This window comes from Bubalus kerabau, chromosome 13 (genome assembly GCF_029407905.1).
Source record: "Bubalus kerabau isolate K-KA32 ecotype Philippines breed swamp buffalo chromosome 13, PCC_UOA_SB_1v2, whole genome shotgun sequence".
Classification (NCBI taxonomy): domain Eukaryota; kingdom Metazoa; phylum Chordata; class Mammalia; order Artiodactyla; family Bovidae; genus Bubalus; species Bubalus kerabau.
The window spans coordinates 53,853,074-53,868,413 of NC_073636.1; the positions used below are offsets into that span (position 1 = coordinate 53,853,074).

Here is a 15,340-nt window from a genome sequence, read left to right on the forward strand (position 1 = left end):
CCCGCCATGATATCTTGTCGGTGATGACCTGCGAAGTCACGCACCGGGCCCTGGCCAAGCCCCTGCGGAGGAGCATGAACCTCTCCCGGGTGCTCCAAGGTGCGAGGGCAGGAGGCTGGGTAGGGGCATGGCTTTCCTGGCAGAACTGGGTTTCTCAGTGTTTTATACAAAGCCCCATTTCACAGTTGGGAAATTGGATTTCTGCCTCACAATGTCTGATCCCAGGGTCAGTTCAGTTCAGTTCAGTTCAGTCACTCAGTCATGTCCGACTCTTTGCAACCCCATGAATTGCAGCACGCCAGGCTTCCCTGTCCATCACCAACTCCCGGAGTTCACTCAAACTCATGTCCATTGAGCCGGTGATGCCATCCAGCCATCTCATCCTCTGTCGTCCCCTTGTCCTCCAGCCCCCAATCCCTCCCAGCATCAGAGTCTTTTCCAATGAGTCAACTCTTCACATGAGGTAGCATTATTAAAGACACAGGTTTCAGGGGCCAGCTGTCTGGGTTTAGTCCTGTGTGTACCACTTCATGATCTGTGTGCTCCTCTGGAAGTTACTGAGCCTCCTTGTGCCTCAGTTTCCCCTTAGAATGAGAATAAATTGTCATCTACCTTGTAGGTTTCATGTGAGGATTAAATGAACAATTTCTTGTGAAGCACCTAGAACGCTGCTTGTCACAAGGAAAATTGTTTATATATATTTGATTTTATTATTACTGTCTGGACTAAGCTTCCATCCCAAATATCTTTTTTCTATTAATACCATTACTATTTTTTAACTTTAAATATGTATTATTTATTCAACACAAATGAATTAATTCATCCATGAATATCTACTGTGTGGCAGGCACTGTTCTGGGTGGCCTGGATACAGAAATGAATAAAATTAAGTCCTGGTTCTCATGAAAATCATAGTTTATAATTCTTAAAATAGTGCATGATATGAAATGTTTTAAATGCACAGGGAGTAACATAGCAAATGCCCACGTACTATTAGCCATATTTAGTGAATGTTAGCACTTAGCTCTATTTGCCTTACATTGAGCATACAAGAAAAATTTCTTTTTTAAAAAAAAAGGTAAGGGATTTAAGAATGAGAGTTCTAGGGTTGGTTCCTGGGAGAGAAAGACATAGAGGGCAGGGGGCAGGGATAATTTCAGAAGGTGTTCCTTTCTGTTTCTGTGTTTAGTTGTCCCCACCCTGAAGATCACCACCAAGCCCTCTGCGATGCAAATCCGTGTGCATCAGAGAGTGAATCTCACGTGACATGTGAGCCACTTCTATCCTTCCCACCTGCACCTCACCTGGATGGAGAATAGGCACAAGGTGCAGACCGTGGAGTCCCTCCAGGTCACCAGAAACCCAGATGGGACCTACTCTCTGCAGCACACCTGGCAAGTAGAGGCTACGCTGGATGGGAGAGAGTTTGCCTGCTGGGTGGTCCAGGATGAGCAGCCCCCAGTCCAGGCCAACATCACCCTGCGGGCTCAGGCATCCAGACGGGGGAAAGGTGGGTGCAGCCTCTTGCCAGCCCCTCTGAGCAGCCAGGCTGGGAAAGTCAGGTACGAAAACACTTGCCGTCTGCCTGGAATGCAGACAGCAGTAGGTCAGGGACTCAAGGCAGCAAGGGATGAAGGTGAAGGAAGAGAAGATGCCCTGGGATTGTGATAAAACTCTCGAGAATTCATCCCCAAACTCCACTCCTCCTTCCTCTATTAGTCTCTCAGTCGTGCCCGACTCTTTGTGACGCTATGGACTGTAGTCTACCAGGCTCCTCTGTCCATAGGATTTCCCAGGCAAGAAAACTGAAGTGGGTTGCCATTTCCTTCTCCAGGGGATCTTCCTGACCCAGGGAGTGAACCCCGGGTCTCCTGCATTGCAGGCAGATTCTTTATCATCTGAGCCACCAGGGAAGCCCTCCAACCCCTACATCCTTTTTAAGAAGGAGGAGTGGGACTTCCTTCTTCAATTCCATGCACTCTTCAGGTTGAATGTTCTCTGTTTTAACGCTTAGGTACAGGAAACAGTAGATACTAAGGACAGCTAGAAATCAAAATCCCTTCCAGAAAGGTGATAATCAAGACTGGTTCATCTGACAGTTTCTAGGAGTTGATTTTAAAGAGCGGCCAGAATTCTTGACAGGATTACCTGGGAAGTTGGAGGATGCAGGGGCAGGATTCTCATTCTCTCTTTTTTTGCTATCTCTTTTGCTCATTTGTTTGCTCTCTATCACTTCTGTTTCAGGCTATTTTTTCTCTCTTCTTCCCTCCTCTGTCCCTCATTTTTCTTCTCCTTCCCTTTTCCCTTTCTCTCCCTTGTTGTTGTTTTAGTTGCTAAGTCATGTCTGACACTTTTTCGACCACGTGGACTATAGCCTTGCAGGCTCCTCTGTCCATGGGATTTCCCAGGCAGGAATACTGGAGTGGGTTGTCATCTCCTTCTCCAAAGAATCTTCCCCACCAGGGATTGAACCCACATCTCCTGCATTGGTAGGTGAATTCTTTATTACTGGGGCACAAGGGAAGCCCCTTTCTCTCTGTGTATGCTTGCTAAGTCACTTCAGTTGTGTCTGACTCTTTGCGACCCTGTAGACTTTGCCCACCAGGCTCCTCAGTCCATGGGAATTCTCCAAGCAAGAATACTGGAGTTGGTTGCCACGTCCTTCTCCAGGGGATCTTCCCAACCCAAGAACTGAATCCATATCTCTAATGTCTACCTGCACTGGCAGGCGGGCTCTTTAACACTAGGTCCACTTGTGACTCTTCTCTTCTAAATCTAAATCTATCTTCTCCTCTGTACCTTTTGTGTGCTAGATGACATTCTCCACTAGAGGGAGCTGCCCACCAGCCCTTCAAACCCTGGGGCTAGATCTGCTTTCCCTGGTCCTGGTGAATCAGCTTGGGAGAATGAGTGACTGGGCCAGAGAGGCTGTGTTGGGGACGAGAGGAGAGACAGGAATATTGGAAATGGCCAGACATGGACCGGCCAAGGGTGAACCAGAATCCACCGACTGCTCTCCAGAACAACAGGAAGTGGGATAAGATAACTCCCTACAGGCAGTGTGAGCTACTTGGTCTCTAGCACCAGCAAAAGGGCAGACAGGTTGCTGGGCTGCAAAACCACACATCTTCACAACAGGAGCACTGACCCTGCATTCGATCTCTCCCTGAAAGAACTGGCCTTTTCTGCTAACTCCAAGAATTCTCAGGGGCAGCGCACCTATTACCTTTCGACTTCTCCATGGCCTTTTTTTTCTTGTCTAGAGGAAATAAGAAAAATGTCCACCCAGCGGGATATACAGATCTATGTGAAAAACTCTAAACTGCTCCTTTCTGACCAGAAGCAAGTTACATTATTTTGTTTTTTACTCATGCTGAGGTTTTTCCCTCTGTCTTATTTTTCTCCTTCACCAGCACACATGTATCTGACTCACTACTGCAAGGTTAGCACCCTGAGAACACCACTTTGATTCTACCACCCCTCTGTGCAGCTGTTTGATGTGCCCTCTGGTCTGCAGTGGGGAAAGGGCAGCTTCCTGTTCTGGCATCAGGCCCTCTTCTGTTTGGCGTTCAGGTGCTTTTGCTGCACCACCTCCTCAGCCTGACCCCTAAACCCCTTCTTCAGCTCCCACCCCTTACACACTCCCAGTCCGTGCATCTGGTCATGTTCACTGACTCCTGTAGAGCACTTACTGTGTGCCAGTAAGTGCCTCTCACATATGTTGTCTGACATAATACAGTTGGGACAGGCAGGAGAGGAGCAGGTCTCAGGGGTCTCAAATAGTAGAACTTGGATTCAAAGGCAGGGCTGTCTGCTCACCAGTTCAATGTGTCAGAAATTTTTTTCCCCTCCATCCTGCCTAGGCATACAAATATTAGTGTATCTCAAGTCTTTTGTAAATTTCCCTCTTAAATACTCTGTATCATATTTATTTCCTTCTGAACTGTCATATCTGCCCACATCATTCCATTCTCACAGTTGGCCCTGAAGCTATGGGACCTCTTCCAAGTTCTGACCAGGGTTCTGTCCATTTAGGCCTCTCCTCCGTGCTGAGACTCTCTCAGCCCTGAAGCAGACACAGGCTCTTATTTTCGGAGTGGCCAGATTTCGGAGTCAAATGGATCGGTATCATCTGGCAGGGTTGCCACGGGCATTCTGCGACCTCAGGCAAAGCACTGCCCTTCCTGAGCTCTGTTTCCTCCTCTGAGCGAGAACAGTTATGCCCTCCAGGTGGGAACCAACTAGGGCTCCTTCCTTTGACCCATGCTTGGCATCTAGATATTGGGGTGCACAGAGAGTGCTCTATGATGATCGTGATGGCAGTCTCTCTGATACCCAGACCATGCTGGGTTGAAAGCAGGAAAATGCTGAAGTTCACTATTATTATGCGGAAGCTATGGAGAAACAGAGGCACTTCAGTGTAACAGAAAGAGCCCTTGATTTGGAGTCTGTGACGGGAATGTAAGTTCTGTTTGCTGTGAGGCCCTTGGGTGAGTTACTAACCTTCTCAGCCTTTTTCCCTTTAACATTAGGAATACAATTAAAAATAATTCTTTAGGTGACTGTCGTGAGTATTTGATGATAATAATTATTATCTGGGGCTTTCCTGGTGTCTCAAATGGTAAAAAAATCTGCCTGCAATGTGGGAGACCCAGGTTCAATCCCTGGGTTGGGAAGATACCCTGGAGAAGGAAATGGCAACCCACTCCAGTATTCTTGCCTGGAAAATCCCATGGACAGAGGAGCCTGGAGAGCTCCACAGGGTCGCAAAGAGTCGGACATGACTGAGCAGCTAACACTCACATTCACACAATTGTGTTTATAGAGTGATTATAAATGATAATTATTTATAATTATCTCATATGCTTTACTAGTTATTGTATATTATTTTTAAACTAACACTGGGCATTAAGAATCATCCCCATGTCACAGATGAGGAAACTGAGTTAAGTAGTCATGCAGTGGAAGGACTGGGAATGCAAACTTGGGCTGAGTGTGACCCCAAAGCCTATTCTCCTACCCCTTCTCTGTGCTGTTGTTGTTATTGTTGTTCAGTCACCAAGTTGTGTCCAACTCTTGCAACCCCATGAACTGCAGCCACCAGGCCTCCCTGTCCCTCACCATTCCCCGGAATTTGCCCAAGTTCATGTCCATTAAATTTTCCGTGCTGCCTGCCTTCATATGACCTATCCTGAGAAAAGTGATACACCCTTCCCTGTCCCAGGACTGAGAGAAGAGCTGAGTCTGGCCACTGAGCACAGACCCTGAGTCCTTACTTTCTGGCTAGGAACCCTGGCTCTACTGGCCAGTTTTGGAACTTAGACAAGGTACTTAGGCTCTGGACCTCAGTGTCTTCATCAGCAAAACGAGAATAGGAGCAGCTCCCTCCTCCTAGGTTTGCAGTGAGAACTAGGGTTAGGTCTCAGAGTCAGCAAGCAGAGTTGTGAGGTATGGGTGGGAGTCAGATCTCTTTGCAAACTGCTGTTGTCCCTGTAGCTTCATTTTGTCTGGCCTCTGATATCAGCTTCATAGTTGAACTCCTGTCAGAATGCAACCTACAAACACTGTGGAAGACGAGACGGTGAGGCTTGTCAGTGGAGATGCTGAGGGTTTGTTTGTACTGGGTTTGGGCTCCTCTGTATCTTCTCACAGGCTGGGTCTCCTCTACAGGCATGAGCAGCTACTCTTCTGCCCTGCAAGGCCCCTTTCAGCGCTCTGAGCCAGGCACAAACATCCAACTGACCTTCAGGTCCTCTGGATTCTCCACGGATCAGGTTACTGTGACCTGGCTTAAAAATTCCCACCAGCTGTTAAAGTCCCAGACCAGCGTCCACCCTCGTGGAGACACCTACAATGTGACCAGCAGTGTGGTCATCCTTCTGCAGGCTGACGATGTGCATTCCCTTGTCCACTGCCAAGTCAAGCACATGTCCATACTGGTTTCCCAGAAAACCATCAGACTGGAGCAGTACCTCCGTGGTAAGGATGTTCTCTTTGTCCAGATGGCTTAGTGCCAAGTCGGGCTGGAAGTTTTCTGAGTCTTGGTTTCCTTGACTGATACATGGGACATCCCCTCACTTTGTTGTGGCAAGAATTCAGCATAATGAAACGGGTAAAGTAATTAACACATCTCTTGCTCGTATCAATCACAGAGAAGTGGCAATTGTTATTATTCACATCTACTATTCATATCACCTCTCAGAACTCAGTTTATTCAGCTGTAAAATGGAGACAAAATATCTTCTGGAAATTGAATTTTATTATATTAATTAATATATATTAATTTTATTTATATATAAATTTATAATTTTTATATGAAGAGAATTTAAAGGCCTTTGTGAACTTCTAAATTTTAGGTAGAATGATGACTGTTTTTATCTTTACTCATACGTAGGGAAGTGCCTAATTTTCTTTGTTTTTTTAGACCATTCACATTTTTTGATATAAATTTATGTATTTTAATTGAAGGCTAATTACTTTACACTATTGTATTGGTTTTGCCATACATCAACATGAATCTGTGACGGGTATACACATGTTCCCCATCCTGAACCCCCCTCCCACCTCCCTCCCCATACCACCCCTCTGGGACATCCCAGTGCACCAGCCCCAAACAACCAGTATCATGTGTTGAACCTGGACTGGTGATTCATTTCATATATGATATTATACATGTTTCAATGCCATTCGCCCTAATCATCTCACCCTTGCCCTCTCCCACAGAGTCCAAAAGACTGTTCTATACATCTGTGTCTCTTTGGCTGTCTTGCATACAGGATTATCATTACCATCTTTCTAAATTCCATATATAGGCATTAGTATACTGTGTTGGTATTTTTCTTTCTGGCTTACTGCACTCTGTATAATAGGCTCCAGTTTCATCCACCTCATTAGAACTGATTCAAATGTATTCTTTTTAATGGCTGAGTAATACTCCATTGTGTATATGTACCACTGCTTTCTTATCCATTCATCTGCTGATGGACCTCTAGGTTGCTTCCATGTCCTGGCTATTATAAACAGTGCTGCGATAAACATTGGGGTACACGTGTCTCTTTCCCTTCTGGTTTCCTCAGTGTGTATGCCTAGCAGTGGGATTGCTAGGTCATATGGCAGTTCTATTCTAGTTTTTTAAGGAATCTCCACACTGTTCTCCATAGTGGCTGTACTAGTTTGCATTCCCACCAACAGTGTAAGTGGGTTCCCTTTTCCACACACCCTCTCCAGCATTTATTGCTTGTAGACTTTTGGATAGCATCCATTCTGACTGGCATGAAATGGTACCTCATTGTGGTTTTGATTTACATTTCTCTGATAATGAATGATGTTGAGCATCTTTTCATGTGTTTGTTAGCCATCTGTAAGTCTTCTTTGGAGAAGTGTCTGTTTAGTTCTTTGGCCCATTTTTTGATTGGGTCATTTATTTTTCTGGAATTGAGCTGCAGGAGTTGCTTGTATATTTTTGAGATTAATTCTTTGTCAGTTGCTTCATTTGCTATCATTTTCTCCCATTCTGAAGGCTGTCTTTTCACCTTGCTTATAGTTTCCTTTGTTGTGCAGAAGCTTTTAACTTTAATTAGGTCCCATTTGTTTATCTTTGCTTTTATTTCCAATATTCTGGGAGGTGGGTCATAGAGGATCCTGCTGTGATTTATGTCGGGGAGTGTTTTGCCTATGTTCTCCTCTAGGAGTTTTATAGTTTTGGTCTTATGCTTAGATCTTTAATCCATTTTATTTTTGTGTATGGTGTTAGAAAGTGTTCTAGTTTCATTCTTTTACAAGTGGTTGGCCAGTTTCTCCAGCACCATTTGTTAAAGAGATTGTCTTTTCTCCATTGTATATTCTTGCCTCCTTTGTCAAAGATAAGGTGTCCATAGGTGCGTGGATTTATCTCTGGGCTTTCAATTTGTTCCATTGATCTATATTTCTGTCTTTGTGCCAGTACCATACTGTCTTGATGACTGTGGCTTTGTAGTAGAGCCTGAAGTCAGGCAGGTTGATTCCTCCAGTTCCATTCTTCTTTCTCAAGATTGCTTTGGCTATTCAAGGTTTTTTTATATTTCCATACAAATTGTGAAATTATTTGTTCTAGCTCTGTGAAAAATACCATTGGTAGCTTGATAGGGATTGCTTTGGGTTGTATACTCATTTTCACTATATTGATTCTTCTGATCCATGAACACAGTATATTTCTCCATCTATTAGTGTCCTCTGATTTCTTTCACCAGTGTTTTACAGTTTTCTATATATAGGTCTTTTGTTTCTTTAGATAGACATATTCCTAAGTATTTTATTCTTTTCATTGCAATGCTGAATGAAATTGTTTCCTTAATTTCTCTTTCTGTTTTCTCATTATTAGTGTATAGGAATGCAAGGGATTTCTGTGTGTTGATTTTATATCCTGCAACTTTACTATATTCATTGATTAGCTCTAGTAATTTTCTGGTGGAGTCTTTAGGGTTTTCTATGTAGAGGATGATATCATCTGCAAACAGTGAAAGTTTTACTTCTTCTTTTCCAATTTGGATACCTTTTATTTCTTTTTCTGCTCTGATTGCTGTGGCCAAAACTTCCAATTTTCATCTGTATTTTTTAGAGAAGGTTAATTTTGATTTTCTTGGCCTGGATCAAGCCTCACTGCTGCTGCTGCTGCTGCTGCTGCTGCTGTTGCTAAGTCACTTCAGTCGTGTCCGACTCTTAGCGACCCCATGGACTGCAGCCTCCCTCCATGGGATTTTCCAGAAAAGAATACTGGAGTGGGTTGCCATTGCCTTCTCTATGATCAGGCCTTGACTGGTCTGCAAATAACATGATTTGAAATTCTTTCATATCATGCCTAATAGGAGCTTAGTGATCATCTCATTATTTGCAACAATTCTAAAGCCCAGAGGAGGTAAGTGAGATGTCTAAGTTTGCATGCACAACAGTAAAATTAATTTCTTAAATATTTATAGGACTTTAAAGTTTACAAAATATTTTCCTCATTTTATGCTATTCTTGTGGAATAAGATACATCATTTTACATGGATAAAATATTGATATTAATGACATTGTCAATATACACACTTGTGTGGATTGACTTATTTAATGTGTACAACCACCCTGTACTGCTTATCCCATTCATGGTTTTATAGAAGGAAACTGAGTTTGTAACAAGTGAAGGTTGCCTGAGGATATGAAGCTGCTGAGTGAGAGAACTTGGATGTGAATTCAGGCTTTTCGGACTCCACTATTCACCAGCTGTGGGACCTCCTGCTGGTTGTTTAAGTTCTCTGAGTGTTGGGATCGCTGACTGTAAAATAGGAAAATGATACTGCAGGGACTCCCCCTTATCTGAAAATTTTTATATAATTCCCTGGAGTTAGAACAATTGTATAGAGAAGCAAATAGATAATAAGAATATTCACCATAAATTGATTATTTATAAATTATATTAATCAAACTAACAAAAATTAAACACAGAAAAAAATATTAAAAGCGGCAAGGAAAAAGCAACAAGAAGCATACAGGAGAATCCCCATAAAGTTAACAGCTGATCTTTCTGCAGAAACTCTGCAGGCCAGAAGGAAGTGGCAGGATATATTTAAAGTAATGACAGATTACTACAGCCAAGATTACTCTACACAGCAAGGGTCTCATTCAGCTTCAGTGGAGAAATCAAAAGCTTTTCAGACAAGCAAAAGTTAAGAGAATGCAGCACCACCAAACCAGATTTACAACAAATGCTAAAGGAACTTCTCTAGCCAGGAACACAAGAGAAGAAAAAGACCTATAAAAACAAACCTAAAACAATTAAGAAAATGCTAATAGGAACATATATATTAATAATTACTTTAAATGTAAATGGATTAAATGCTCCAACTAAAAGACACAGACTGACTGAATGGATAAAAAAGAAGATCCATATATATGCTGTATGCAAGAGACCCACTTCAGACCTTGGGACACATGCAGACTGAAAGTGAGGAGATAGAAATATAGATTAACCTCCTCTTTAAATCCTCACTGCTCATCACTGCCTGCATCAGGTTGGGCTTGCAACTACAGAAATAATTTTGTGTTGTTGTCTGGATTTCCTTGGAGGCAAAGCCTGAAATGAGGTGTTAGGTACAGGTGGTTAGGAGATGATTCAGTGAGACTGGGATAAGAGATGGAGTGAGTGACACAAGGAAGAAGGGACACCCCAGAAAAGGTGAGTTATTGACCTGGGGGCCCCTGTGGATGACTGAGGCTCACTGCCACTGGGATCCCTCTGAGAAACTCTGTAGACTATTCCTCAGGAGTGTCCATAGAGGAGGGAGGCTGGAATGTGCCTTCAGGGGCTGCTGGATGGCATTTCATGGTTGTGGAGAAATTCAGATGCAGAGCATTGAGGAAGAGCTTCAGGAATCTGAAATAGAATGTGGCACCACCCAGCACCACTGGGCTGAGGTCAGGTGGCTACAAGAGGTGGTGTGGAGCCCAGAAACCCTCTGCTTTAGGAGGAGGGTCTTTCCTTGACTGAAGTATGGCAAGCATCAGACCACACCGTGCAATTAGAACCCTAATTCACTGTTGCTAAGTGAAATCAGAGATTTGGCAAAGTGTATTTCAAGTAATTGATGTAAATGATGTGTTAGAACTGCTGGGGTCTCAGATGAATTTTCTGGCCTTAAAAGATGAAAGAAGAAGGAAAATTTCTATGATCCTAATGATTCTGTGGGCACTTTGAAAGATAACATTTTGATTTAAAAATGCGTGCCCCTTAAAATTGACAGAATAGTCAAATGATTTCAAATAATTTTTAAAAATTAACTTTTAGGCTGTGAGTGTGAAATTTGAAATGTAGGGTTTGATGGTATTGGCATACGTTTTTTAGGAAAACATTACGCCAACTTCCTTACACTCCCAACACTTGTTTCTTCTAAAAGTTGGTGCATAGTTGTCATTATATGCTGCTGTGCTCAGTCGCTTCCATTGTGTCCAACTCTTTGTGACTCCACGGACTGCAACTTGCCGGGCTCCTCTGTCCATAGAATTCTCCAGGCAAGAATACTGGAGTGGGTTGCCATGCCCTCCTCCAGGGGATCTTCCCAACCCAGGGACTGAACCTCTGTCTCCTGCATTGCAGGCAGATTCTTTATCATTGAGCCTCTGGGGAAGCCCAGTTGTCATTATATTCTATGTTTAATTAAAAGGTAAATTAAATAAAATTACTTGTATAATTGAAATGTTGTTCATGTTCAAGTTTGAATCAATTCCTTTTTGACAATTTCATTGAAATGGAGGCCTGAGTTGTGTAGGGTCCTTCTATTGGCTTTTTGTTGTCTTCTCTGATACCAAGTAGCACTTTGTGTTTATACCATTTGGTTGTGAAGAATAAACAGCACATGCACAGTGACTCAAGCTCTGTTCTCAGCACATGGGAGCAAATATCATCAGCTGGGTTTTGGTCTCTGTCCTCCTGACATTGTCCTGAATATCTTGCAGCCCAGAGAACTCACTGGTGGCTAGAATGGTCTATCTGAGACCCTCCATGCTCTTATTGGTCCTTGTCAGACCCATGACACTTGCTTGGTGGTACCTTGTTCTGGCCTGTCCTCCACAGGCACTGCCTAGTTACCAAGCCATCACAATCCCTTCTCTGGATTTTGTTCTTTGCTTGGTAGGAATCCCTGCCCATGGGCTGAAGGGGAAAGATTGACAAGAGATAGGGACATTCTAGGGATAGTGACAGGGACATTCTGGGGATGGTATCTTGCTTGGCTGTCCCACCTATGAGCAACATCATAGATGCAAGCATATAGGTCGAGGTGAATAGAGTATAAAAGAAATAATATTGGGGGAACAAACATACTCTTAGTTCTTTCAGATTGTACTACATGAGGAGTCATTTTCTCTACCCTAGACCAAGAGCCAAAGTCTGTATAACTAGACCCCTCAAGCTTAGACAATTTCGAATAAGAGTATGGGAAACAAAGAGGTGACAGGCACAAGGTCTTGCATTTGGCAATGGTGTCAGTGCAGAGACCAGAATCTGATTCTCACATCCCTTACTTTAATTTAGTGCTGTGTATTCCTATGAATTCTACTGAAACCCTTAATGTCTTTTTTAGCATTTTAAAATTTCTCCAATTTTCTTTAGTATGCATACATTTTCTTCACAGCTGAAAAGTCTGGTTGAAAAAATTCTAGAAGTTGTTAGGTCATAATTCCCAGGAGCCTGCAATCATAAATGATTATAGCCTTATAGTTTGGGTGTCAGCATAGCGAATGTTAGAACATACTGTCTCTAGTGGAACCCCTGCTTTGCCACTTGTGACCTTGGGTAAATACTTAACTTCTCCAAAAGTAAGCTCCTTTCTGTGTCAAATATTAGTGTCCTGCAGTCATGAAGATTAGAGGCTAGGAATCTTCATCAAGTCATAGAGTAAGTCAACTGATTCATAGGTTCTTAAATGAAATTCAGCTTCCTATTGAATGTCCACAGTGGAAAAGAAAGGAAAGATTAAGATGGATTCATCATTCCATGCTTCCGTCCAAGCATGCATTCACTCATGCACTTACTTATGCATGCATCTGTTAACCAATACCTAACTCCTCTATGGTAGGCCCTGGGCAGAGGACCTCTATCTTTAGGGAGCTTGCCAGTTCCCATGGTGAACTTCCTATAGTAATTGTCTGCTTTCTTTGGGCTGTGACAGTCCCCCCTACAGTGACTGTGTCCCAGTCTTCACACTCCTTGGACATGGTGGCAGTTATCTGCCATGTGCAGAGATTCCATCCACAGAATGTGCATCTCAGCTGGTTGGAGAACTGCCATACACTCAAGGGAGCTGTGCAACCCTCATCCAAGCAGAATAGTGATGGTACCTACACCTTGGAAAGCTTGCATTTGGTGAATGCCTCAGTGTGGGAGTCTGAACGTGTACTTACGTGTAAAGTGCAGCATGAGACCCAGCCTCCCATCCAGGCCAGCCTCATACTGTCCACAGCAGTGCAGGACACATACAAATTCCTTGGGAGCGCAGGTAAGCTTACCCCTACAACTGTGAGCAACTGGGTGACCTCTGTCTCCACGTGGAATGAGGTATTAACTCACAGAATCCTGTTTGATATCTCCTCTGCCCCTTGTCACTTAGGTCCAGAGATGCCTGCCTTTATCTTGATGGCTTTCCTCCTGGGCTTCAAAGTGGTGCTGGTGATCAGCTTCATAGCCACCTATTTCCACAGGTGGTGGAACCTGTAACAGGTGAGGTGGTGGCAGTTTTATTCTTTAGGGAAGGAGATCAGAGCCACCTTCCTGGGGTGGCAAGAGGAGTCAGGGCAAGCTCAAACATCTTATGGCAATCCAGCTTCAAGGGAGAGATGGGAACAGACTTATTTTCTCCAAATGTGTCTTGGAATTTCAGAAGCTTCCAACTCTCATTATTTTGTGCCTGGGAATTTGAAGTTTTTACAATTAAGTTAGTTGGGACCCGGCAGGTCAGAGTCCAAGGTATGTAGGACTCTGGAGGTGAGAATCCACAGTCAAAAAAGTTTTGAGACCCAAACTCCAAAGAGCCCTTCCATAGACTGTTGTATATTCAATTATCACATGGTGTATCCTTGGAATGAATAAGGAAAGTATTACTAAAATCAACTTATGGAACCTATCTTGGGGACTTGGATGTGCTATGTAATAATACAGATGGATGTGGGATGGGAGAGACTTCAGAACTCAGAAAGAGGTATTTGGGGCTTCATTTCTGGTCAGCACCATGAACCCAGGCCAAACAAAGTGCCTCCCATACAGTATGTGCTCAAAAACACTTGTGGAAACAATGAATGAGTGTTTTTCCCTACAGGTCCTGCATACTCTGTGATACACTGCCTCCCTCCCTGTGCAAGGGGCTCAAGTGGAAAGAAGCTATAAAGACTGGGGATGACTCAAGATTTCCCACACTTCACTCTGCTTTCCTCACCTCCAACATGAACACACTCCCTTCCACACACCTTCCTATGTGCCTTCTCTCTGACCTTTGGAACTGAGTCAAGGATGGACATTGGTCATGTTGATCCAGAATGTCTGGACCCTGATGCACTGAGCTTCAAATTGGCCCTGCCTCCACCCCAAAGAGAATCAAGTATATCAAGAAAACAGGTTTCCATTGTGCCCCTGCTCATGAACACTTAATTTTCAGAGCACTTTTTACTTTTATCCAGAGCTTTTGCAAGTGTGATTTCATTTTAACACACAAGTATTTTAAATCACTAAGTTGAATAAGATTTTTCCATTCTGAAATTTATAAGATAAAAATATCCACGTAACTACCTACCATGCTATGTTTGCAGACTGTTAACATTTGGCTATTGCGATCTGTTGTTCCTTTGAAAATTACTGTACTAGATTTGGTATTCATAATCTCAATCATGATTTTATACTTCTACAACATATGTATAAATCCTTAAGCAATATATAACATTACTTGCATGTTTTAACTTTTATATAAATGTTATTATACTGTATAGAGCCTGATGGAAATTTTATTTTTTATACTCAACAAGTTTTTTCTCTTTATTCATAAATTCATAAATGAATTTATATGTTCATTTATGTAGCTTAATTTTATTAATTACCACTGCTGTATAAGTTCTACTGTGACAGTATGCCACAATGTATTGATTTTCCTTGTGATGGATATTAAATATTTATGTAATGTCTTGCTAGTAGAATTTTGCACAAAAATTTTTGTCTTTGTTTCTTGGGCACATATGGGAGAGTTCCTCTTAGTCTGGTGTGTCCATAAAGTGGACTGTTGGTATCATTTGAAGCTTTTTGTTATACATTAAAAAAAAGATTTTCAAATCTTGATCAAGTTTTGCTCTATTTATGCCTTTGATCTCATTTTGTGTGTGTGTGCCTTTGATCTCATTTTGTGTGTGTGTGTGTGTGTGTATGTGTGTATTACAGGTGGGGATATTATTGGGATCTTATATATATATATTTTTGATCTGCACTGCCCCTTTTCCATATATCAAGTTCCCGTAAATTTCTGGTTCTTTTACTGATTTTATTTTGTTCCATTGTGCTACTTGTCTATTTCTCTGACCAAACTACCTTATCTTAGAATAGCTTCATAAGCTTTAATGCCTTGGCTGGGCACATCTTCCCTCCTTCCCTTTCCTTTCTTTCTTTCTTTCTTTGGCTGCACTGGGTCTTAGCTGTGGTACGTGGGGTCTTCACTGCGGCATGTAGGCTTTCTCTGCTTGTGAGGCATGGGCTCCAGAGTGGGCAGGCTCAGTAGTTGTGGCATCTGACCTTAGTTGCCCTCTGGCATATGGGATCTTAGTTCTCTGACCAGGGATTGAACCTACATCC

General features: G+C 42.8%; 1 protein-coding gene across 1 annotated transcript; it reads left to right on the forward strand.

Moving 5' to 3' along the window:
* The first annotated feature begins 1,308 nt into the window (after positions 1–1,308).
* Positions 1,309–13,228, forward strand: LOC129625191 (signal-regulatory protein beta-1-like). The gene is made up of 4 exons (XM_055543308.1): positions 1,309–1,510; positions 5,671–5,979; positions 12,696–13,010; positions 13,122–13,228. The coding sequence occupies exons 1-4, from the start codon at positions 1,309–1,311 to the stop codon at positions 13,226–13,228; spliced, it is 933 nt and encodes a 310-aa protein (XP_055399283.1).
* The last annotated feature ends 2,112 nt before the right edge of the window (positions 13,229–15,340 follow it).